The 26,540-nt window shown below is 42.0% G+C and overlaps 1 protein-coding gene across 3 annotated transcripts in view; it reads left to right on the top strand.

Moving 5' to 3' along the window:
* Window positions 1-26,540, top strand: part of mat2b (methionine adenosyltransferase 2 non-catalytic beta subunit methionine) — a 42,153-nt gene that overhangs the window by 1,476 nt on the left and 14,137 nt on the right. For 2 of the 3 annotated variants that reach the window (XM_060936363.1, XM_060936362.1), the window contains exons 2-3: window positions 23,322-23,516; window positions 23,621-23,735. In XM_060936363.1, the coding sequence (XP_060792346.1) occupies window positions 23,322-23,516; window positions 23,621-23,735 (310 nt within the window). Of the gene's footprint in view, window positions 1-16,057; window positions 16,277-23,321; window positions 23,517-23,620; window positions 23,736-26,540 lie in introns of those variants that run through there. The other variant, XM_060936364.1, reaches the window with a different exon arrangement.

Raw genomic sequence — 26,540 nt, 5'->3', positions numbered from 1 at the left:
CAAGTACACATCTATGCAAGTACATACATACATAAAACACACTACACCTGAAATGTAGCCAGGGCCGGTTCTGCCCTAATCTGGACCCCGGTGCAACATCGCGCAACCCCCCCAAAAAAAAAAAAAAAAAAAACAGTCTAAATCAGGACAACCATCACATAACTATAATTAAACATTTTATATCAACTATTTTAACTAAATGGGCTATAATAAATAAGCCTGCAGGCAGCCACGGCGGGCCGCCTCAGAAAAGTAACCATTCAATGACACAATTGAAAGCCTGCAGCCACGGCGGGCTGCCTCAGAAAAGTAACCATTTGTCCTACCTTAAAACTCGTTTTGCATTTTCTGCCTCCTTTTTTGTATTTTTGACCCTTTGTTTATTTTCTTTCCTTTTCTGAAAACCCGATTTGTGTCCAGACATTTTGTTCTGCTACCAATGAACTGTCTCGTCTCTCGAGTCCGCGATGATTCCCGTGGGAAGGGCAACAATTGATACATTTTTATAAACAGCCAATAGGGAGGTTGCAACGTTCAGGCTCTTCTTTGCTCAGACACTCAGTAATGGAGACGTGATAGTAGTCCACCCTCCCGCTCTCTCCATTCAGTCAGCGAACGTCACACAGGAAGTGAACCCCAGCGGGTCATAGAAACTTGCGCAGGAGAAGAATGGCTTTTTTATTTGTAGGCTACGGAAACTTTGAGGAACGAAATAAAAACCGGTATTAACCGGTTACCATTATTTTCAATAAGCGTTTCTGTTCCGGAACATAAAAAATAATAAAGTTTCTGGTTTCGTTTCTGTTCCATGTGAAATAGAAAAAGTTCCCGGTTTTCGTTTTCGTTCCTTGAACCGGTTCAAAGCCCTGGTTTCTCTATGTATTGACTTACTTTGAGCTAATGTTGTCAGTGATATCACCTTTTACAAATGGAATGATAAGCATAGACGTCGCCAGACCCATTTTAGGGTAGCTCCAGCCACCCTATCTTATGGCAAAGCCACCCTATATTTTTTGCCCTTTTTAAAATTATTTATATTTTTATTTTTTTTCCCCCAAAAAAACAAAGGCAGTAAAGCACTGAACATGAGCCATCAAGAACGCAAGTTAATCCGAACAACAGTTTCTGCTTGCTTATTTATTGTTTAATGCAATATTATTAATATCGTTATGATTCCTCCTCATTGGCTCTGTGTCAAGCGTCACATCGAGTGGTAGGCTAGTAGGACTTAAACTACGCGGGCATTCTGCAGCAGGCGCGGTGCGGGCTTCCATTGAGTTGGGTTTGCAGAGAGTCAGAATTCTATGCTTTCATTTGCAGACACACACGGTGAGATTGTAATTTGATGTCAGTGGTTCGCATTTGCTTAACTTTACCTAGGCTATATTGAGCAATGGGTAGTGAGGAAAGACGATATTGTAGCTTTTCTATTTCAACTGTAAATCTGGCACGTTAGCATGGTGAACAAACTTACTAAGCTGTGTGGGTTGTAGCCTACTAGCATTAGTTTTGGCATGGGAAAAGATTATCTGTCTGTCTATCCTTTGGCTAGATGGATATACGAAGATTTTTTAAGAAAGGGAGTCTGGTGAAGTTGCTTCAGCAAGCAATTAAATGATGAAAGCAATTTTAAAATAGAATAGAAATGGTGGGAAGTGTGTCCCCAAGGTGTGATGCTCTTGAAATAATGAATTGATTGACAGCCTTAGTAGGTGCTCTGAAAAATGTTCGGCGCGTGCTGCGCGTGCACAATACCTTTTCTCCTCTGGGTGCTAAGCTACCCCTGTCTCTCAAACCTAGTGACGTCCCTGATGATAAGGTTTCTAGGTGGAATGACATACTTTGAGGCAATGTTATCAGTGATATCAAATTAACAAATGGAATGACATTGTTTCTAGGGTTAGGTAAATAAATGGTCCCTTGTCATTAAGATTCTTATAAATGGAATAACGATTGAAATGTAGGTGGAATGACAGCTCATGAAATGGAATGACATTGTTTCTAAGTGGAATGACATACTTTTAGGTTATGTTATCAGTGATATCACCTTTTACAAATGGAATGACAGTGTTTTTAGGTGGAATGACATACTTTGAGGCAATGTTATCAGTGATATCACCTATAACCTAACCCTAACCCTAGAAACAATGTCATTCCATTTGTTAATTTGATATCACTGACAACATTGCCTCAAAGTGTCATTCCACCTAGAAACCTTATCATTCCATTTGTAAAAGGTGATATCACTGACAACATTAGCTCAAAGTAAGTCAATACATATAGAAACCCTGTCATTCCATTTGTAAAAGCTGATATCCCACCAAGCACCCACTTATCTTATCCTAGGGAGGTCTAAAACTAAAGATTTCAATCGTTATTCCATTTGTAAGAATCTGAATGACAAGGGACCATTTATTGTTCAAATTTACTACCTGTCATTCGTCATTCCATTTCATGCGTCATTCACTTTAGGGAGTCCTTGCGTCATTCACTTTAGGGAGTCCCGATATCAGGAATCCCCCTCGGAGGAAATGCTTAAAGGAGGAACAATAACAGGAAATAGACGGCTATATGCAATTAGGAATGGGGAAAGAGTAGACCGTCCATGGTGGTACGGTGGTGTAGTGGTTAGCACTATCGCCGCCTCACAGCAAGAAGGTCCTGGGTTCGAGCCTAGTGGCTGGCAAGGGCCTTTCTGTGTGGAGTTTGCATGTTCTCTCCGTGTCTGCATGGGTTTCCTCCCACAGTCCAAAGACATGCAGGTTAGGTTAACTGGTGACTCTAAATTGACCGTAGGTGTGAATGTGAGTGTGAATGGTTGTCTGTGTCTATGTGTCAGCCCTATGATGACCTGGGGACTTGTCCAGGGTGTACCCCGCCTTTCGCCCGTAGTCAGCTGGGATAGGCTCCAGCTTGCCTGCGACCCTGTAGAAGGATAAAGCGGCTAGAGATAATGAGATGAGATGAGCTCAGTGACTACAATTTAGACCAATCTCTGAATGGAGAAAGCATTGTGGCTAATATATTTAAAAAATCCAATGCTAAACTAAAGTTTCTATATCGGCAAGTAAATCACGTGACCCGAGAAACAAAGAAATTGCTCGTATTGGCCCTTATTCAAAGTCACTATGACTACACCAGTCATGGTAGTCTGGGTTATCGAAAAGTTCCAAAATAGACTACAGGTATCCCCGAATAAATTAATTGGGTATATTTTGAATGCATCAGCCAGAAGTCATATTGGTGCTGAGGAATTCAAGCAGGCCAATATGTTACCAGTGAGTATGTGTTGTCCGGGTGAATCTTAGCCTTAATCTTGTTGTACAGTGCTCAGTGTAAATGAGTACACCACCTTTGAAAAGTAACATTTTAAACAATATCTCAATGAACACAAACAATTTCCAAAATGTTGACAAGACAAAGTTTAATATAACATCTGTTTAACTTATAGTGTGAAAGTAAGGTTAATAATATAAACTTAGATTACACATTTTTCAGTTTTACTCAAATTAGGGTGGTGCAAAAATGAGTACACCCCACAACAAAAACTACTACATCTAGTACTTCATATGGCCTCCATGATTTTTAATGACAGCATCAAGTCTTCTAGGCATGGAATGAACAAGTTGGCGACATTTTGCAACATCAATCTTTTTCCATTCTTCATCAATGACCTCTTTTAGTGACTGGATGCTGGATGGAGAGTGATGCTCAACTTGTCTCTTCAGAATTCCCCATAGGTGTTCGATTGGGTTCAGATCAGGAGACATACTTGGCCACTGAATCACTTTCACCCTGTTCTTCTTCAGAAACCTAACATTGGCCTTCGATGTGTGTTTAGGATCATTGTCATGTTGGAAAAGTGCACGACGACCAAGGGCACGGAGTGATGGTAGCATCTTCTCTTTCAGTATAGAGCAATACATCTGTGAATTCATGATGCCATCAATGAAATGCAGCTCCCCGACACCAGCAGCACTCATGCAGCCCCATATAAGGACACTGCCACCACCATGTTTCACTGTAGGCACCATGCAGTTTTCTTTGTATTCCTCACCTTTGCGACGCCATACAGTTTTGAAGCCATCAGTTCCAAAAACATTTATCTTGGTCTCATCACTCCACAGTATAGAGTCCCAGTAGTCTTCATCTTTGTCAGCATGGGCCCTGGCAAACTCTAGGTGGGCTTTTTTGTGCCTGGGCTTTAGGAGAGGCTTCTTTCGTGGACGGCATCCATGCATGCCATTCCTCTGCAGTGTACGCCGTATTGTGTCACGGGAAATAGTCACCCCAGTTTGGCTTTCTACTTCTTTAGATAACTGCAGTGAACTTGCACGCCAATTTTCTTCAACCCTTCTCATCAGAAGACGCTCCTGTCGAGGTGTTAACTTCCGTGGACGACCTGGACGTCTCTGTGAGATGGTTGCAGTTCCATCTTTCTTAAATTTTTGTACCACTTTTGCTACAGTATTCTGACTGATAAGCAAAGCTTTGCTGATCATCTTGTACCCTTCACCTTTGTGGTGTAAAGAAATAATTTTCTTTCTCAGGTCTTGTGTCAGGGCGGCACGGTGGTGTAGTGGTTAGCGCTGTCGCCTCACAGCAAGAAGGTCCTGGGTTCGAGCCCCGGGGCCGGCGAGGGTCTTTCTGTGTGGAGTTTGCATGTTCTCCCCGTGTCCGCGTGGGTTTCCTCCGGGTGCTCCGGTTTCCCCCACAGTCCAAAGACATGCAGGTTAGGTTAACTGGTGACTCTAAATTGACCGTAGGTGTGAATGTGAGTGTGAATGGTTGTCTGTGTCTATGTGTCAGCCCTGTGATGACCTGGCGACTTGTCCAGGGTGTACCCCGCCTTTCGCCCATAGTCAGCTGGGATAGGATCCAGCTTGCCTGCGACCCTGTAGAAGGATAAAGCGGCTAGAGATAATGAGATGAGATGAGAGGTCTTGTGTCATTTCTCTTCCATGTGGTGCTATTTCTGACAGCATGAAATGGGAAGGGGTTTTCTTTAAGTAACACCCTTTTATAGTCAACTGTCTGTTGGACACCTGTGTCATGACTAATTAGACTCACCTGTGATTGTGTTCTTGTTAAATTAGACATTTGTAGTCAACAATTTAGCTTTGCTCCAGAGACTTTCAGTGGGGTGTACTCATTTTTGCACCACCCTAATTTGAGTAAAACTGAAAAATGTGTAATTTAAGTTATATTATTAACCTTACTTTCATGTTATAAGTTAAACAGGTGCTATATTAAACTTTGTCTTGTCAACATTTTGAAAATTGTTTGTGTTCATTGAGATATTGTTTAAAATATTACTTTTCAAAGGGGGTGTACTCATTTACGCTGAGCACTGTACCCTGCCTCTCGCCCATAGTCAGCTGGGATAGGCTCTAGCTTGCCTGCGACCCTGTAGAACAGGACAAGCGGCTACAGATAATGGATGGATAGATAGTCCATCTGTGTTATTGAAGTTCAAAGATGAAGTTCTGCTAGGAAAGGTCCTGGTTGGATATATGAGCTTCAGTGTAAGAGCATACTGTATGTTCCTCCGTCCCTTAGATGCTATAAGTGTCAGAGGTTTGGCCATATTGCTAGTATGTGGAAGATGTGGAGGGAGAATGTTGGAGGAGTAGTGAAGTAAAATGTAACTGCAGAGGAAATCACACAGCAGCATACGGAGGATGTATAGTGAGGAAACAGGCAGTTGAGGTCCAACAAGTAAGAACAGAATGATTGCCTTGACATATGGACTGAGAAAAACCATTGGGGCTCTAAAGATGGCTAAGGTGTTAAGAGATGGCAGTTTGCTGGTGAAGTGCGAAAATGCTGAACAGAGAAATAAAACTACAAACAGTATGTAAGAAAGAAGAGTGATTGGTGAAAAAAAAACAGAGTTAGGGGAGTGATATCAGGAATCCCCCTAGGAGAAAATCTGGAGGAAACGCTTAAAGGAGGAACAATAACCGGAATTAGACGGCTATAAGCAGTTAAGAATGGGGAAAGTGTAGATAGTCCATCTGTGTTACTGGAGTTCAAAGATGAAGTTCTGCTAGGAAAGGTCATGGTTGGATATATGAGCTTCAGTGTAAGAGCATATGTTCCTCCTCTCCTTAGATGCTATAAGTGTCAGAGGTATGGCCATATTGCTAGTGTGTGCAAGGGAAAGCAGAGATGTGGAGGGGAGCATGCATAAATAATGAAGTAAAATGTTGTAACTGCGGAGGAAATCACACAGCAGTATATGGAGGATGTATAGTGAGGAAACGGGCAGTTGAGGTTCAACAAGTAAGAACAGAACGGAGAGTAACTTATGCAGGGGGAAAAATGAAAGTATAATCCAAAATAAACAGGCAAGCAAAGACAGAGGGTTGTCAGATAACTACCAAACAGGAATCACAACGGACAGATTTGGTTCTGTTTCTAGCCTGTTATCAATTGCTCAGAACAAGCAAAGACTAAGGCTACATCCACACAACAACGGCAACAAGATGTTATTTAAAAATATATCGCGTCCAAATGGGCAACGATCAGTAAAATATCAGGTCCATATGGCAACGCAACGCTTGCTGAAAACGATGCAATACACATGCCACACCTCTAGGGGCGCTGTAAGACGGTCCCTTCGGAGACACCAGAACAATAGAAGAAGTAAGGACGCATGCGCATAAACTATTATGCGCGAGACTTCATATTAGCCACAAAGTCAGAAAAATCTGTTTGTAAAATTACATTATAATGACCAAATACAATGAAAAGTATTTTTCCAGTCTCACCTGTGAAAGGTAATCCCATGTGATCTCGTTTGGACAGCAAACCTGTTGGTACAGTTAAACGCAGCTAATCTTTATTCTCCGCTTTGACCTATCCAATATGGCGGCGAGGATGACGTATGATTCTACGCGGAAGGCGGCGTCTTTAATGGTCCGGAATAAATTGAATGCTACACGTTGATGGATTAATTTGCTCTTCTACGCCCTTTTTGAGGAATGTATTGTCGGACTTAAACCAACATCTGAAGAGGTGAGATCGCTCCTTTTTTTCCCTATTTTTGCTGGCGGGATTGACTCTGCCCTAAGGGCAGAGTCTCTCTCTCTCTCTCTCACTTTGCACCATTACACAATAAATATTCACAGTGAAAATATTTTGTAAGCACGTTTCATGAACCAAGTTATAGGATTTGTTGACAACTCGCATCGAGTTCGTTACACTTCTACCCGGCATGAAGCACTCACAGTCATGTGGTTGTGACGTCATCGTAAACAAATCCGTTCTACTCATCCAGACGACTTCACAACGGCAACGTTGCCGGATCTTTCCACTCTGGAACCCGTTCTCAAAAAGATTGCATTTTGGGCACCCAAAACGCCGGTGCCGTGTGGACGCCAGGCCTAAACGATAAGCAATTGTATCGGAGTCACCTGAATCCGTTGCCGTGTGGACAGGGCCTAAAACTGAAAAAATCAAAATTATAGTGAAGGCAGCAGCAAAGTTCCTGAACACAAAAGACTTACTATCTTGGGGGGGAAAATATGTGCAGATCTTAGTCAAGGTGAAGGGACAGCAGAGGGAAGTCATCAAATCATACCATAGCGCTTATTCTTCAATGGAATGCTAGAAGTCTGATAGCAAATGGGCAAGAGTGTAAAGGCTACATCAATTCATTAAAATTAAACAATGCTAGATGTTATATGCATACAGGGGCGGCATGGTGGTGTAGTGGTTAGCACTGTCGCCTCACAACAAGAAAGTCCTGGGTTCGAGCCCAGCGGCTAGCGAGGGCCTTTCTGTGTGAAGTTTGCATGTTCTCCCCGTGTCTGTGTGGGTTTCCCCCAAAGGCAGGCAGGTTAGGCTAATTGGTGGCTCTAAGGGCCTCTGCATGCTCTTGCGACAAGGCTTTCGCAGACAGCTTTTCACAGACAGTTGTAATTTATCGTTGAGCGGGGAGTAATAGGCGTGCGCGATGTTATTCACCGCCACAACGCAAGGGGGTGCGAAGTCGCGAAATCGCTAGGAGTAGTTGGTGGGTGTGGTTAGTGGAGTGTTTATCCTCCGGTTACTTATAATGACTAGAACTGGAGTCGTATAGATGTACATACTTCCTCACTTCCTCGATCAACCGCTCTTCGTGCTGCTCCATCTTCACTCGTGTTTTTAAAAATGGCGGTAGTGAAAACAAACCAAACCGGGAAAATAGGGAAGCGGAAGTGCGTGTACAGCGGATGTAGAGTGGATCAATCAGAGCCCTCTTGTCTGCGACGCTGTCTGCGAGGCTTCTGCGGTGGTCACAATTTTTGGGAGGTGCGCGCAGAGCGTCTGCGAAGGGGGGGGCTACGCAGACACCATCTGCGACGCCATCTGCGAGGACTTCGTTGTCAGCATAAATTGGCCTTAAATTGACCGTAGGTGTGAGTGTGAATGGATGTCTGTGTCTCTGTGTTATCCCTGCGATGACCTGGTAACTTGTCCAGGATGTACCTTTACAGGTTAAACAGATGTTATATTAAACTTTGTCTTGTCAACATTTTGGAAATTGTTTGTGTTCATTGAGATTGTTTAAAGTGTTACTTTTCAAAGGGGGTGTACTCATTTACTCTGAGCACTGTAGAAAGGAGGAAGACATTATATCAAGGATGAGGTTTGGTCACACTGGTCTGAACAGGACATTAAACATAAAATGATAAGTCAAGTTTATTTGTATAGCGCTTTTAACAATAAACATTGTCGCAAAGCAACTTTACAGAATTTGAATGACTTAAAACATGAGCTAATTTTATCCCTAATCTATCCCCAATGAGCAAGCCTGTGGCGACGGTGGCAAGGAAAAACTCCCTCAGACGACATGAGGAAGAAACCTCGAGAGGAACCAGACTCAAAAGGGAACCCATCCTCATTTGGGCAGCAACAGACAACATGACTATAACATTAACAGTTTTAACATGAAGTCAGTTTTGTTGACGTTATAAACTCTTCATTGATGGAAACTTGAGTGCAAAACTGTTCATGACAACTGCAGTCCTAAAGTTAGCAAGTCAACTGTAGTCCTCAGCCATAAAAGCATTACTGTAAGTGTTCAGAGCGTCCTCCAGGTGTGACTTTCAACTGTCCACATGGGGCCGTCCTCCACAGGAGCAATGCGATGAGACTCCAACCAGACATAGGGCACCAGGATGGATCAGGCAGGTCCGAGGAGCAGAAGAGGTCAGCATCTCGATCTCAGGATTGACATGTAAGGGTAGTATCTCACTGGGCTGCGACAGCCTGCAACTAGTTGGAGAGACAACAATTGTGATAAAATATGTGGCAGATCACAGAATCCAGGGACACATGTCGGCCCGGGGGCATTTTGAGTTATTGATAGATTCAGAAAGTACAGTTTCTAAGCTTTCCAATGATGCCTTCCATGTGGAGATCTGACAATATTTGAAGAATGTGTGGCCTTTTGAAAGTGTATACTTCTTAAAACAGGAAAGGGAGAAAATCGCCCTCAAAGTTTTCCATCTCAGCTACTCTGGGTGTAGGGCGGGCACATAATGCTGCTCATTTGCATGACATTAAGGAAAGCCCTACCCCCTACGAGCTAGCACAATACTACTTTCATGTAAACAAAGATCACGTCAATTTTCCTTCCATGCAAAGTATGCCCAAAACAATTATGAAGTACAAAAATAAGTCCTAAAGTATACTTTAACGTTTTGTGGTTGAAAAATTACTCACACCGTAAGAAAGAAAGATAGCACGATGATGACACAACTAACACAACACTAGTTTCATGTAAAGCCTCGGTCACAACCGGCCGTATGTGCTCCTACGGCCGGTCTACATGCAAAAAACGCAAGAAACGCACGAGAACGCGCATGTGATGTGCTGATTTTCGAGCCGCAGACCGGCCGCAGAGGTTCTTTGTCATGTCAAACAAACTCTACGGGCGCTTACGGTTTTTTCAGGTTGCAAGACAAACTTATGGCCAACGCGCGTCTTTCTCCGTGAACAAAAAAAAAAACGCAGCGATTTGGGAAACGCCAAAAATCACACAGCCAAAAAATCGTACGTCCGGTTGTGACCTAGGCTTAACCAAACCACAACACTCTCCGTTACATGCAAAAATAACCGCACAGCCTTAGATTAATAAACTCACCCCATCAGAAAGAGAAACGGCGCCTTGCACACACCAATGCCTCCGATGGAATGTAATCCTAGAACGGTCCGCGTATCATCCGATCATTCAAGTATTCCATTCAATCTGGAAAACGAGGTTGCGTTTTTTTTTGCTAGAAATGGTGATCTCCGATGTAAATACCGAGTGTCTGTTTGCTTCGCGGTGTGTCAGCTCCTCTGCGCTCTGTTTAGTAACTCATTCCATAGTGAAATCACACGCCTGTATGCAGGTTAAGTAGCCATGCGCTCAACTCGGATCATACAGCTGATTCGCAGAAAAAAAAACAAATGACTTAAATCATCATGTGAATGGCCCATATGGTAATTTACCCACACCCCCCAGCAGGCTACAGTCCTGACAAAAACGAGACAATTTGCAACAAAAAATGTATGCTTTTCCAACAAAACAATCTATTATCTGAAATACTGATTGCATTCTTCAAGATCTCAACTTGCACATGATGGAAAAAAACAAAAATCACAAATTTCGAAAAAAATGCTTCTTTTGCGATTATCTCGGATTCGTTTCGGCCGACATGTGTCCCTGGATTCGGTGAGGGGTCACATATGCGAATTTTCACCTGGAATCACACTGAATTTCTCATCTCATCTCATTATCTCTAGCCGCTTTATCCTTCTACAGGGTCGCAGGCAAGCTGGAGCCTATCCCAGCTGACTACGGGCGAAAGGCGGGGTACACCCTGGACAAGTCGCCAGGTCATCACAGGGCTGACACATAGACCACCATTCACACTCACATTCACACCTACGGTCAATTTAGAGTCACCAGTTAACCTAACCTGCATGTCTTTGGACTGTGGGGGAAACCGGAGCACCCGGAGGAAACCCACGCGGACACGGGGAGAACATGCAAACTCCACACAGAAAGGCCCTCGCCGGACCCGGGGTTCGAACCCAGGACCTTCTTGCTGTGAGGCGACAGCGCTAACCACTACACCACCGTGCCGCCCTCACACTGAATTTATATTCGCATATTTTATCGCAATTGTTGTGTCTCCAACTAGTTGCAGGCTGTCGCAGCCCAATGAGATACACTCGCACTTCCTGTCTCACGGAAACTGACTTGAGAAGGGTTCATGACGGCTTTGCAACGCATTTGCGGCTATTTTGAGAGAAATTTTGTCGCACGAATTTTTTGAACATGTTCAAAATTTCAGCGACGAAGGAGCGACACTTTGCGACTCATGCGAGGAAATTGAGAAGCCCCGCGAATGTTTCAAGACACTTTTGAAACTCTCTCGCAAATGATGTTCACAAGCTGTCGCAGCCCAGTGAGATACTGGCTTAACTCAGAGGGACAGGTTTTTTTTTGGGGGGGGGAAGAAAATCTGAATATTTCTAAGCACGTTAATGATCAATGTGAACATTATGGGCTACAGGACACGGTGGAGCATGTGATGTTGGATTGTCCTGGATATCAACAAGAGAGACGGACGCTTCAAAGGAATCATTTGTGGGTGGCACGGTGGTGTAGTGGTTAGCACGGTCGCCTCACAGCAAGAAGGTTCTCTCTGGTTTCGAACCCAGCAGCCGGCGAGGGCCTTTCTGTGTGGAGTTTGCATGTTCTCCCCGTGTCTGTGTGGGTTTCCTCCGGGTGCTCCGGTTTCCCTCACAATCCAAAGACATAGGTTAGGTTAATATGGGACGGCCTTGGGCTGAGGTGCCCTTGAGCGAGGCACCTAACTCCCAACTGCTCCCCGGGTGCTGTTAGCATGGCTGTGTGTGTTCACTGCTTCAGATGGGTTAAATGCAGAGAGGAAATTTCACAAGTGTGTGATGAATAAAGTTGTGCTTTCTTTCTTTTTTTCCTTCTTTCTTATGACACTAGGTATCAGAAAGATGTTGCAGTTGAGGTCTGATAATGTGTACGAAAGGCGGGGTACACCCTGGACAAGTCGCCAGGTCATCACAGGGCTGACACATAGACACAGACAACCATTCACACTCACGGTCAATTTAGAGTCACCAGTTAACCTAACCTGCATGTCTTTGGACTGTGGGGGAAACCGGAGCACCCGGAGGAAACCCACATGGACACGGGGAGAACATGCAAACTCCACACAGAAAGGCCCTCATCGGCCACGGGGCTCGAACCCGGACCTTCTTGCTGTGAGGCAACAGCGCTAACCACTACACCACCGTGCCACCCATAATGTGTGATATAGGGCTATTTTTAGGTTTCTAAATGATACAGGAATTTTTAGGAGAATTTAGCGGAATAGTGAGAGTCTGGTTTACACTCCAGTCCAGAAGGTGGCGGTAATGCACCTAAAATCTGCCATAAAACAATAAAGAAGAAGAAGATTATTATTAATGACAATCCAGCTGTGACAGTGCTCAATGATTGTTGGGAGTATTGTAAAGAATATAAGGGGTTTGGATGGAATATTAAACAGGCTGTAAGACTATGTGGGCTAAACAGCTTGGGGTTTAGTGCTGCAATGGCTATTAGTAGTGTCCCTCCATGGATCCTCCCTACACCTGATGTCAGTATTGCACTTCTTACAGAAAAGAAAGAACACCCAAATGATCACACTTTTGCAATATATTGCAAAAACTATCTGTCTTCTTCCTTCCAGGAACATCTGCAAATATTTACTGATGGCTCTAAAAACATTCAGGATGGCCAATGTAGTATAGGACTTTACATACCAGAACTGAATAAGACTTATGGATATAAATTGAGTAACTTTTTATCAATCTACACTATTGAACTAACTGGAATAATTACTGCCTTAAGATGGATCGAGGAAGTCAAACCCCTCAAATCAGTCATATGTACCGACTCATTATCTGTATTACAAAGCTTTTCCTCAGGTAACTCAGCTAGAGATGATTTAATCATTGAGATGAAACACCTTCTAGCTCATTTGAGAAACCTTGGACTTGCTGTCAGCTTCTGCTGGGTCCCAGCTCACATTGGCCTTAAGGGCAATGAGATAGCAGATAAAACTGCTAAGAAAGCTTTAAGGGGCGGTCACACAGCACTCCGCGTCTATATCACGTACAAAAAGATACAAAAATCTGGTGGACGTGGTCGTAAGTGCTAATTTTTGGTCAATTTTGGCTTTGCCGTGCTTTGTACGGGGTATGGCCGTCGGCGGCTGTTTCACTGCTGCAGCACTGCCTAAGCACAGCTAACCAAGTCCAGCCACGCACCCAGATGTTCCGTACCACCCTCCTCCTCCTCCTCCTCCTCCTCCTTCTTCTTCTTCTCTCAGCAAGGATATGTTGAGCCTGTATCAGTTGGTTCTGTTGGTGCTGGAGCATTAAGATGAGGACATCACAACGTTGAGGGTTCATGTTCACCCCTTGACATCTAGACTGCAAGTGCCGAGGTCTCAGAAAATTACGGTATTTATACATGCCGCAAATCAGAAGTGATGCAGAAGTGATTAGACAGTGATCAATCGAATTTAGAACTTGTTTGAGACGTCGTTTAACGGGCTTAGACAGTGCTATGTACGTGGAAAAATCCATTTCTCAGTGATAAGCCGCTAAACACACGCTATATCCCGTGATACCAATGCGTAACACCCGTCCGATGACCGTGCTCTGCCCGTGATAGACCGCCAAACTTTCGCGTCTTACCACGTCTCCCCAAGTTTTAATAACGGCCGGGACACTGATTATCACGTGTTTTTCACGTGTGTTGCACGTCTTTACCACGTGTGCCGGCCGTGGTTGTCCGCGGTCTAAAGTTTTGAGCAGTCCAAAACTTTTTGCCGCGTCCGACGCCGTTCCGATTTTCCCCTGCGTCCTGTCACGTCTGTATATCGACTGTAACACGTCTTAACTTCGACATCAACACGAACAACATCGTCTGCTTCACGGGAGAGCACTTTTTGACGGGTTTTGGCCGTGATAAAGCCGTAAAGCGCTGTGTGACCGGGCCTTTAGATCGTGTGTGCACTGATATTTATATTCCTTTAGGAAGGCCTTCCCATGCCCAGTACCTGGTATTCCTAGGCAGTCTCCCACTCAAGTACTAACCAGGCCCAACTCTGATGGTGGCGCATCGGGCGGCGCCGATCTCCGTTTCCATAGCCCTCGGCCTCTCGCCTATTACATAGCTAGGGTTACAGTGGGGGGCTAGTCCTCTGGTAACCGCGAGAGTTCAACTCCCCATGCACATCTGTATTGCAGCGTGCCTTGCCAGATGGTAGTTTTTATGATGGTCTTTGGTATGACCCGACCGTGAATAGAACTCACGATCTCCCGATCGAGAGGCGGACACACAACCACTAGGCCACTAGTCGGTTCACCTTTAGAGATCATGAAGAGATGGCAAGAAGAATGGGAGACAGGAACAAAGGGTAGACAATACTTCAATGTACAGCGTCAGGTTGGGGGTAAAATAATTACATATATGAGTGATTCCACGCTTATGGGTACTGAAATGGGGACATGAACTTATTTTTAAAAATTCACCTAAAACCATTTCTTTTTTTACCATCAGGTCACAAAACATGTAATCTTTAATGAATGATATGTTAAAAGATAACTTTAATTTTCTGAGATGTAATAAAAACATATTTATATGCCAAAGTCAAGCCTATGAGTTCCAAAATGATGTCTGTTACATTACTTCTGTTACGATTGTCCATCTTGCGTCTGTTACAAATTAATTACAATCTAGCTATATACCATATTAATCTTATTGAAAGAATGTGTATGTTTATTCTACTACACATGTTTATTAATTATATTTGCTAAAACATCACCTTCCTATGTTTCAAAAAGTAATTCTACATTGTTAAAATTGAGAATATATATGTCCACAACACTTCTGTTACGTTCTGACTTTGGCATATAAATATGCTTTTATTACATCTCAGAAAATTAAAGTTATCTTTTAACATATCATTCATTAAAGATTACATGTTTTGTGACCTGATGGTAAAAAAAGAAATGGTTTAGGTGAGTTTTTAAAAATAAGTTCATGTCCCCATTTCAGTAAAAGTTATCTTTTAACATATCATTCATTAAAGATTACATGTTTTGTGACCTGATGGTAAAAAAAGAAATGGTTTTAGGTGAATTTTTAAAAATAAGTTCATGTCCCGGGCGGCACGGTGGTGTAGTGGTTAGCGCTGTCGCCTCACAGCAAGAAGGTCCGGGTTCGAGCCCCGTGGCCGGCGAGGGCCTTTCTGTGCGGCGGAGTTTGCATGTTCTCCCCGTGTCCGCGTGGGTTTCCTCCGGGTGCTCCGGTTTCCCCCACAGTCCAAAGACATGCAGGTTAGGTTAACTGGTGACTCTAAATTGACCGTAGGTGTGAATGTGAGTGTGAATGGTTGTCTGTGTCTATGTGTCAGCCCTGTGATGACCTGGCGACTTGTCCAGGGTGTACCCCGCCTTTCGCCCGTAGTCAGCTGGGATAGGCTCCAGCTCGCCTGCGACCCTGTAGAAGGATAAAGCGGCTAGAGATAATGAGATGAGATGAGTTCATGTCCCCATTTCAGTACCCATAAGCGTGGAATCACTCATATAGGACTTGGCAGAAGAGAAGAAGTGACATACACAAGATTAAGGTTGGGACACACTGGTCTCAATGCCACATTACATGTATTAGGGAAAACTGATGAGCTCTGTGTAGAGTGCCAAGTAAAGGAAGATGTGGAGCATGTTCTTTTCCGCTGTAGGAAGTACAATGTCCAGAGAGAAACAGAGGGTGAAGATGGAGACATTAATACCATTCTTAAGGAAGAAGGTATACAAGTAGGAAGAATTAAAGCCCTTATGTCATACCTTAATGATACAAAGCTCATAGAAAGAATTTAGGATTTTTTTTTTTCCTCGCCCAAATGGATTTGACATGATCATTTCACACACTCCTGTGCAGTAGGTGGCGGTATACAAGTACATTGTGATCTGCCATTACTCAAAAGAAGAAGAAGAAGATTATTATTAAAGTTAAGCCAGTGCTTCTGTCAAGCTCATGCTGTGTGTGTTTACTGTTCTGGCTGGTGTTACTTGCTGAATTGAAGCGGTGGTTCTTTGTTTATTAGACGCCGTTGTTCAGGTTACTGATAGTGACATGAACATCAGGGAAAAGGAGCTGAAGATTAGTTTTAGTCCCGGTCATGTAGAACTCGTGCAGGTAAGGTCAATTATGAAACAGCCCCTTGTGCTTTTGTTGTTGGAAATGTTCTGTATGTGTTTTTGTGTAATGCATTAGGATGTTTTTATATACAGAGCTGTGCAAAAGTCTTAGTCATATATACCAAAAATGGCTTGAAAAACAATTAAACGAAATGTTTCAACATTTAAAAAAAAAATACCATAAGCAGTCATCCATAATAAATGAAACAAAGTCAGTATTTGGTGTGAGATGATCCTTTACTTTAAAAGAAAGGGGGAAAAAATAGTAGTCTCAGGTCCAGTGAGCTGTAGGTTTTACTGAGCATCTTCCAGAACCAGCCCCAGTTCTTCTGGACACTTTGACTGTCACACTCGCTTCTTCATTTTGCACCAAAACCCAGCAGCCTTCATTATGGGTTGTTTTACAATCAGGGTACGCAAGCTAAAATCACATTTAACACTTATTATCTTCAATATCAAAAGGCTTGACTAAATAAACTTGGTTGTTTATTGTAGCCCTGTGATAGCTCTATTTACCATGCAAACAAAAATTTGGTGATAACGTTATTTTTGGTGAATGTATGGCAATATATGTCATATATTTAGCAAAATTACTTGTATCATTTAGAAAAAGTGCTTTTTTTTTTTTTTTTTTTTTTTTTTTTTTTTTTGACCACAGGTAGCTCCAAAAGGAATGCACTTAAATCATTCTTTATACCATAAAACAAATATTTGGTTCCATATCATTGGACACATAGTTAAGTTTTAATGCTGAATGCCAGTTAGTTTTTGATCAAATTAGTATGTAATTGTCTCGTCTCATCTCATTATCTCTAGCCGCTTTATCCTGTTCTACAGGGTCGCAGGCAAGCTGGAGCCTATCCCAGCTGACTACGGGTGAAAGGCGGGGTACACCCTGGGCAAGTCGCCAGGTCATCACAGGGCTGACACATAGACACAGACAACCATTCACACTCACATTCACACCTACGGTCAATTTAGAGTCACCAGTTAACCTAACCTGCATGTCTTTGGACTGTGGGGGAAACCGGAGCACCCGGAGGAAACCCACGGGGAGAACATGCAAACTCCTCACAGAAAGGCCCTCGCCGGCCACGGGGCTCGAACACGGACCTTCTTGCTGTGAGGCGACAGCGCGAACCACTACACCACTGTGCCATCCTAAAATGTGGTCAAGATATTCATATTGGGACATAAATATTAGAGACAACTAACACAAAGCTTACAGCCTTATATTTAAAAGCAGTATGGAAGTAGTGGATTCTGAATTGTCAAAAAAAATGTCCTCTCCGAGAATCACTTCATTTGTTTCTCCTAGCCCTGCTTAAAGCTACACTTAATCTTCTTTATCTTGTAGCAGATTACACAAAACTACCATACACACATGTCAAAAAATTACCTGAAATCTGTTCTTTAACTTGTCCTTCACTTAAAAACCGGTACAAGAACCAGTTTGAATCAATTTGAATTTTGGACCCCTGTGACACAAACTTTGTACCCTGATTTGTAAAACAACCCTTATATTTTCTTTTTTTAATCTGAAAAGTGCTCTTATATAATGTAATATGCTGCTCAGATAAAAACTTTTTTTTTCTATGATGTTTAATTTTGTGCTGGGGAAGGAAAAAAAAATTTATATAAAAAAATATTTCAAACGTTTGGAGCTTGTTTTTGTAATATTTTGACTCAAAAATGTAGAGGTCATAAAATAGAAATCTATAACAAAGTTTGTACGTTAAAAGAAAAATAGGGGGCCCAATACTCCTCCATACACACACAGTACTGAATAATATTAATAATATGTATTTGGAGCATATTATAGCATGGCGGTGTAGTGGTTAGCACTGTCGCCTCACAGCAAGAAGGTTCTGGGTTTGAGCTCAGTGGCCGGTGAGGGCCTTTCTGTGTGGAGTTTGCATGTTGTCCCTGTGTCTGCGTGGGTTTCCTCTGGGTGCTCCAGTTTCCCCCACAATCCAAAGACATGCGGTTAGGTTAATATGGGACGGCCTTGGGCTGAGGTGCCTTTGAGCAAGGTACCAAACCCCTGACTGCTCCCCGGGTGCTGTAGCATGGCTGCCCACTGCTCTGAGTGTGTGCGTGTGTTCACTGCTTCAGATGGGTTAAATGCAGAGAGGAAATTTCACAAGTGTGTGATGAATAAAGTTTTTTTTTCTTTCTTTCTTTCTTTCTTTCTTTCTTTCTTTCTTTCTTTCTTTCATATAAAGTATCTGCTCTTACAAAAAGAAAATGGAAGGAAATTAAAACATTACCATACCAATAAAAATTATGAAAGAAGTAAATATGTCTCCTCTCACTAGCTTCTTTATCCTGTTCTACAGGGTCGCAGGCAAGCTGGAGCCTATCCCAGCTGACTACGGGCGAAAGGCGGGGTACACCCTGGACAAGTCGCCAGGTCATCACAGGGCTGACACATAGACACAGACAACCATTCACACACATTCACACCTACGCTCAATTTAGAGTCACCAGTTAACCTAACCTGCATGTCTTTGGACTGTGGGGGAAACCGGAGCACTCGGAGGAAACCCACGCGGACACGGGGAGAACATGTAAACTCCACACAGAAAGGCCCTCGCCGGCCACGGGGCTCGAACCCAGACCTTCTTGCTGTGAGGCGACAGCGCTAACCACTACACCACCGTGCCGCCCTAAGTAAATATGTATTTAAGTAAATACGTATGTATTTAAAAGCAGTTGCAGTCAATAACTTGAAGCGCAACAAACCGAAAATGTTGCACCCTAGGTCTCTGAATACAACTGCCTCAAACACCTTAAAACTTTAAACCTATAATATATGATTTATAATATAAAACCTAACCTAACTGAATGCTCCAGTGAGGTCAGCCATTGTTGGGCTTTTTGAGTTGTCTGCTAAAATATAGTGTGAATAAAGGCAACAGCACGTTTCCCATACAAACACCCTGTAGACAACGTCTGGCTGAAGAAGCGAGTGCGTCTCTGGAACCCCAGACATTGTGTGGGATTATTTTTTGGAAAGCGTCAGCTCCAATAATGAGTGCAGTTGTATAAGGAAATGAGCTGTAGGTTTTACTGAGCATCTTCCAGAACCAGCCACAGCTCTTCTGGACACTTTGACTGTCACACTCCCTTCTTAATTTTGCACCAAAACCCAGCAGCCTTCATTATGTTTTCTTTTTTAATCTGAAAAGTGTAATATAATGTAATTTGCTGCTCAGATACAAAACATTTTTTTTCCCCTTGCAATATTTGTGTGCTGAAAAATGAACATTTGGCACTCCTAAAATGTTTTTGTACTGACTCGATAATGTAGAAGTCATAAAATAGAAATCTATAAGAAAGTTTGTATGAAGAAAAATTCTCAATTTGCCATCTTAACTCTGATCCCTATTACTCCTGTCTCATTCCTGCAGACTGATTTTCTTCAATTTCATATCTACCTCATGTTGATTTAAATCATCGCTGGAGCACTGCTGAAATTGTCACCAAACCCTTTGAGTATTAGGTGCTAGAGAGTTTAGAAGTCACCAGGTGATGCCATGGGTTATTTTGCATGTTCTTTGAGTTGTCATGATTGTTTTGAATATCAAAACATGTGGGATGTATTTATTTATTTTCTGAAGACACATGGGCTAGAGTAGAACTTTAACAAAATCGATAAACATCTTTGGTTGTGACAGTACAAACTTTTTTTTTTTTAAATTTAGCTTCGCCTCAGAAATAATAATACAAACAAAAAGTGAATTAAGGTATAAAAACTAAAGTAGAAAACTATTACAAAAAAGTGAGGCAGGATAACCACAACAGTCCTAGACCAATTACTGTGGGCCCAACTATGAAAATAAAAAACTGAAATTAGAATAATTTACTAGCCAAAAACAAGTTCATATGAATACAAAACCAAACATAATTTAAAATTAAGCTATATTCTAAACAATTAGGCATGATAGCCACAATAGTCAGAGCCCGACCATGAAAATAAAGTAACTAAAAACTAAACTATTCGAATATTTAATATGGACAATAAATATATACTAACTTAAAAGCAGCATGATAGTTCTCCTAGTGGGAGACGAGGCTTATTGCATTTTATGCAGATGGATTTGTAAGATCTAGGATCATCTGCATCATCGCACTGTAACAGTGCATTTCTATAATAGCTTAATAGCAACGATTTAAAACATTTTAGCGTAACATCAGTATATCTCAAGTGTTCAGGTAGAATGTTCTAAAATATTTTTTCTTTGAAGGAGTTTTAGACATATGATATTTAGATTTGTTCATTTGGTGGGTAAAGAAACATTTATTGGCAAACGTGTAAACACTTGTTTACAAAATACCACAATTTCTGTCAAGAATGCAGAAGAAAACAGTCATTCCATAACAAATTCCAGAGTTCTTAGTCTCACATTTTGTTCATTTTGCCAATAAATGTTTCTTTACCCACCAAATGAACAAATCTAAATATCATATGTCTAAAACTCCTTCAAAGAAAAAATATTTTAGAAATATATCGTGTGTTAGCTTTCAGGCAGTACCTCAGAATCCGCCTCTTCCAGAGCGGTTTTGCACTGGGTGTGGTATGGCTTCAGTTAAAACTTGTTCTATGACCAACGGTTTGCCTGGCAAAACCCTCCATGTTGTAGCCTTTCTCAAATTACAAGGCAATCTCTAATTGTTATTCTACAGGCATAGCAAAGTTCAGGTTTCTGGATTTATTATTTAATTCGATATTAAACTCTGAACACTGTCAAATTTCACAGCCACCATTTTGGGACCTCTACACGTCTCTGAGGGGGAAAAAATGGCTGTGACGCAGAAACTATTTGAAAGACATGGCTCAAACTTCAGATTTGGTGGTTAAATGAACATTTAGTGGCAAAATGAAGAATATCTGAGGTTAAAGGACAAGTGCTGTTGGTTTATTTGGCATGGAATGACCCAGAAGTGTGCGTCAGAAATTGGATACAAAGGAAACTGTTACAGATGGAATAACTCACTTATCATTGTAAATGTGTCCATGAAGAGAACACAAAACGAAAAACAAAGCGGTGCATGTGTGGGACAAACAGTTGTGTTCAATAATTGATCACTGGGTACAGTAGTGATTTGCGATTGATATTCGATAACATGTATGTGTAACTCAGCTGAGTGAACTTGTTCTTTCCCACTTGTATTACCTTCAGCTGTGATGTATTGAGTCCAGGACATTCACTATTATTCTATCAAGATTCACTGGATATGAACAATCGTGTGCTCTGATTGGCTACTCTGCTACTAGGCTATCAGCTCATATACCGTGAATAAAGGAAAACAAAATGGCGGCGCGTGTCGCTGAACCAACCAAGGACGAAATTCTTCGAAAACAAACCCCCCAAAAAAGCAACAAAATATGGAATAAAAATATTTGATGGTAAGAACGTATCTATTTTTTTTTCCAGAATTATTATTTTTGCATTTTTCACAACTTGCTACTGTTTTTTTTTTTTTTTTTTTCACCAGTCCGTTTGTTTACATTCTAAACGGAAACAATTTTGTCGGACGTTTTGTATAAAGTGTTTATCGAATTTGCAAAAAATAAAAATGTTCCGTTTCTCAAAAGCCAGTGAATGTGGATAGAATAAAATTATTCCACTCAATCTCATTGTACATAGCTTATGGCCAACTCGGTGCTATGCGCTCATCGGCTATCAGCTCATGTACGACTCGATTTTGTGGAATAACTGTTAATTATACAGTACCAGTCAAAACTTTTGACACACCTATTCATTTTTTCTGTGTTTTGACTTTTTTTCTACATTGTAGAAATATATGGAATTGTGTGTATAAAAAAAAAAAAGTATTAAAAAAACCCTCCAAAATGTTTCATATTTTAGATTCTTCAAAGTATCCAGTGTTTACCTTGATGATTCTTTGTATACTATTGGCATCATCTTAACCACCTTCATGAGGTAGTCACCTGGAATGCTTTTCAGTTAACGGGTGTGCCTTGTTAAAAGGTAATTAGTGGACGAGTTTCTTGCCTTCTTAATGCGTATGAGATCAAACAGTAAATAATAAATACAGTAAACGGCCCTATTCCACACTGCAGCTGCAGTAATCCATATGTCAAGAACCATTCCACTAAGTAAAGAGAAACGACATCCATCGTTATTTTAAGACTTGAAGTGACTTTTAATTAACAATAAAGAAAACCATTGAATTAGGTGTGTCCAAACTTTTGACTGGTACTATACAGTATGTTCATAAAATTAAGAGTTGGCCTAGTGACTAGCGTGTCCACTTCTCAACCGGGAGATTGTGAGTTCTGCTTGTATTCGGGTCATACCAAAGACCATCATAAAAACGTTAACTACTACCATCTGGCGAGGCATGCCACAATACAGATGCGAGTAGGGAGTCAGACTCTTGTGGTTACCAGAGGACCAGCCCCCCACTGTAACTCTAGCTATGTAATGGGCGAGAGGCCAAGGGCTACTGAAACGGAGATCGGCGCCGCCCGGTGTGCCTTGTGACATGGAAAAGACTTTGATATGTTCATAAACATGGTAGTTTTGTTGCTAGGCTTTTTAATTAAAGTTGCTGAAGTGGTCGAAAAAAATCATAAAGTTGGCAACACTGGATATGGAGATGTCTCAGAGTTGAAGGCGTTTTGCCATACCATTTTTCACTTCAACTCTAATCTCAGATGACATATCGGAGGCCTGTTGGACCTGCACCATTCATACAGATTAATGAAATGATATCTAGCTCATGCTGAATTAAATCATGATCTTGACCAAATCCTTCGAGCATCAGGAACTACACTCAAGCAACTGTCAAGCCAATACGGTAATATTATAGTAAATAATGGAACGAGGAAGAAATCAGATATTCTGAAAAAGCAACTTTTATTTTCTTTGTACAAATTTCCTCCAAATGAGTTAAATTTTAAAGGAGATTGTTCTTCACATACTTGACTTGTGTCACGGTAGCATTTTTCACAGCCTAAGTTGCTTGTAATTGAGGCATAAGAAGTTCTTCCCATTCTGTGCCCGTTTCAGGAGGAAGTGTGCCCTTCAGACCGGCGTGTACTGGTGACCGGAGCCACTGGACTTCTTGGACGTGCGGTCTACAAGGAGTTCCAGAACAATGGCTGGGAAACGCTGGGATGTGGATACACTCGAGCTTGGCGTCACTTCCTCAGCTGCAACCTGCTGGATGAGGACGCTGTGCGGGCGGTTATTTGCAACTTCCAGGTGCTTATGAGATCGCTGCACCCAGAGCATCCTGCTGCATGGCTTTTAAGTTTCTGCTAATGCCGAGCAGCTTCTTAATTAGTTCTTGTGTGTTGTGTATGCAGCCTCATGTGATCATACACTGTGCTGCTGAGAGAAGGCCAGACGTGGTGGAGCATCATACAGAAGCAGCCTTGAACCTCAATGTACATGCATGCACTACACTAGCAAAAGAAGCAGGTTAGTCAAGTGATCAGTCATTCCACACTCACGGTAGCAACACGAAACCATGCATTTGCTATGTACATTGAGTTGCGATTTCTCAGTTCTGTACAAATTAGTTATAATGTGGTAAAGCAACATTATAATGATTGGCTTTATTCATTACTTGGACCAATCCTATGGTGCATGTGGTCTGATGTTTCTTCAGTTCCTCACTCACAGCTGTACACAACTACCTTCAGTTGGTTCCCATTTACTATTTGACCGGCAAAGATGGAGGAATGATTTAAACCATGATTTAATTTTTCCTGTCACATACAATCTCTTTATTAAATGTTTAAATTAATTCTGAATACAAATAAAGCTTGGAAGGAAGTAGCAGGGATAGATCCTCTGGTGCATGGTTGCCAAGTCCAAGGTTTTTGAAAATCCAGACATGGGTGAAAATAAGGTTACAGGTTGAAGGGTTTCTTTTTGTTTTGTTTTTTTAAAACAATTTTCAAAATATACCCTGGCTACCAACAACTTGAAACATCAGAAATCGAATAATTGCCTTTTGTTTGGCAATATGTTAATTTTGATTAGAAATTTAAATACCTGGCCACATTAAAAACAGACATGCACGTTCAGTAGGCTAAAATTGAGAGACGGGGAGAGTTAAGAAAGTGAGCAGCATGTTTGATTTAACATTTTATTGATTGACTTTTATGTCGGGGGCGGCACGGTGGTGTAGTGGTTAGCGCTGTCGCCTCACAGCAAGAAGGTCCTGGGTTCGAGCCCCGTGGCCGGCGAGGGCCTTTCTGTGTGGGGTTTGCATGTTCTCCCCGTGTCCGCGTGGGTTTCCTCCGGGTGCTCCGGTTTCCCCCACAGTCCAAAGACATGCAGGTTAGGTTAACTGGTGACTCTAAATTGACCGTAGGTGTGAATGTGAGTGTGAATGGTTGTCTGTGTCTATGTGTCAGCCCTGTGATGACCTGGCGACTTGTCCAGGGTGTACCCCGCCTTTCGCCCGTAGTCAGCTGGGATAGGCTCCAGCTTGCCTGCGACCCTGTAGGACAGGATAAAGCGGCTAGAGATAATGAGATGAGATGAGACTTTTATGTCCACATCCTGACCATGAAGGGTGGAAGAACTTGGGCAAATTGACATTGGCAGAACCATTTAAAACTAGAAGGGAACATTGAGACTGTGTCCAAACTTGCTCCCTACTCACTATATAGGGCATTATATAGCGGGGACGCCATTTTATAGTGCTGTCTGAAACCTTAGTGAGGATTATTTACACCCTATATAGTGCACTCAAAGTATCCCACAATGCATCACAAAAAGTAGTGTAGAACTGATGGTCACTAACCAAAGCGATATATCCCATCATGCATTGTGGTCGCGCTGAAAGAAATCAAATTAAAAGTCTCAAATGTGATTTAATAAAAGGCAGCAGCAAAGTATTCAGCCTTGATTTAAAAAACCTGAAAGCTGCAGGTACTTTGTATTGATTGTGGGAAATGCGCTCAGTATAATATGGATTTATCACAAAAATACATGCATGTATTTATTATTTTGAAAACCCACCAACCGACTAATTTGGCACGTTTTAATTGTGCGACAGTAATGACGTAAATACCAGCGCGACGGACTAGTGGCCAAAAGTGTTTTATCATTTTACCAATAAGCTCACTATATAGTCCTCTGTATAGTAATTCCCTATATAGGGAGTAGGGAGCGAATGAGCGATTTCGCACACAGGGTGAGAGTATGGATTTCTGCCAAGGACAATATTTGACACTTCTGTGACGTGCAAATCTGCAACCACCTTTATATCTCTGGATATATTTCCAAAACTATTAGAATTATGTGCCAACATGTGTATCTCAGAGGATTACTGATACCCATGATTGTGGACTGTGATATGGAGTCATTGTATTTCTGCATTGGCTATGTTTCACCACTACTGAACTTTACTGCCATCTGCTGGATTTTAAAATGTATGGCATTGTTGAGTACAGTCTTCTGCCAAGGCTAAATACCGTATCTCAGAACATTAGTGAAAGAGAAACGAGATTCATGAATCTGCTCCAAAATTTAATGGGTTCTTCCTTGGCCCATTCTACACCCTTCCACCGAGTTTCATGGAAATTGGGTCCGTAGACTTTGTGCAGTCCTGCTTACAGACAGACAAACCACACTGGAAATATAAAGGTAATAACTTTTTTTTAAAAAGACAGTACAACATGGGAAATCAGGAGAATGAGCAAGAGAGAGATGGGTAGCTGGCTGGACAGCTAGTAGCTTAAATGGCTAATAAGCCAGGGAAATGCAGGGTATAGTAAGAAAATGGATTGGATAAAAAGTGTCCCAAATAATAAGGAAAAAACATTTTGGAGATACTGCGAATGTGAAATTGGAGCTCACCACGGTGATCTGCTTGCCTGTGCTGCTCGAGAAAAGCACAACCCTCATGCTACGCCTTTCTCAAATGCTAATACTTTATTTCACACACAATTTGTTTAACAGGTTGAGTGTTCCAGTAAAGTCAGAATGGCAGCTGGTTTCTTATATTGCTGGCTATTTGCACGCTATCTGTTGATCATTTGGGATGTGTAATGGGGGGGGGGGGGGAGATATCCAAAAAAGGGATTAGTCTAGACAACAGAATGCACAGTTTTCAGTAGCCTTTGGGCTGGAAATTCCTGCAGCCTTACTTTGAGTGTTTGTAGCTTACTTTGGTAATCTGTCCATGAAGCTAGTAAGAAGCCATGTAAGCCAATCAACCAATTTTGACACTCCGTTTATTAGCTCATCCGTCCGTAGGTCAGGCCGGAT

This window comes from Neoarius graeffei, chromosome 12 (genome assembly GCF_027579695.1).
Source record: "Neoarius graeffei isolate fNeoGra1 chromosome 12, fNeoGra1.pri, whole genome shotgun sequence".
NCBI lineage: Eukaryota > Metazoa > Chordata > Actinopteri > Siluriformes > Ariidae > Neoarius > Neoarius graeffei.
This window is presented reverse-complemented; position numbering and strand designations above follow the sequence as displayed.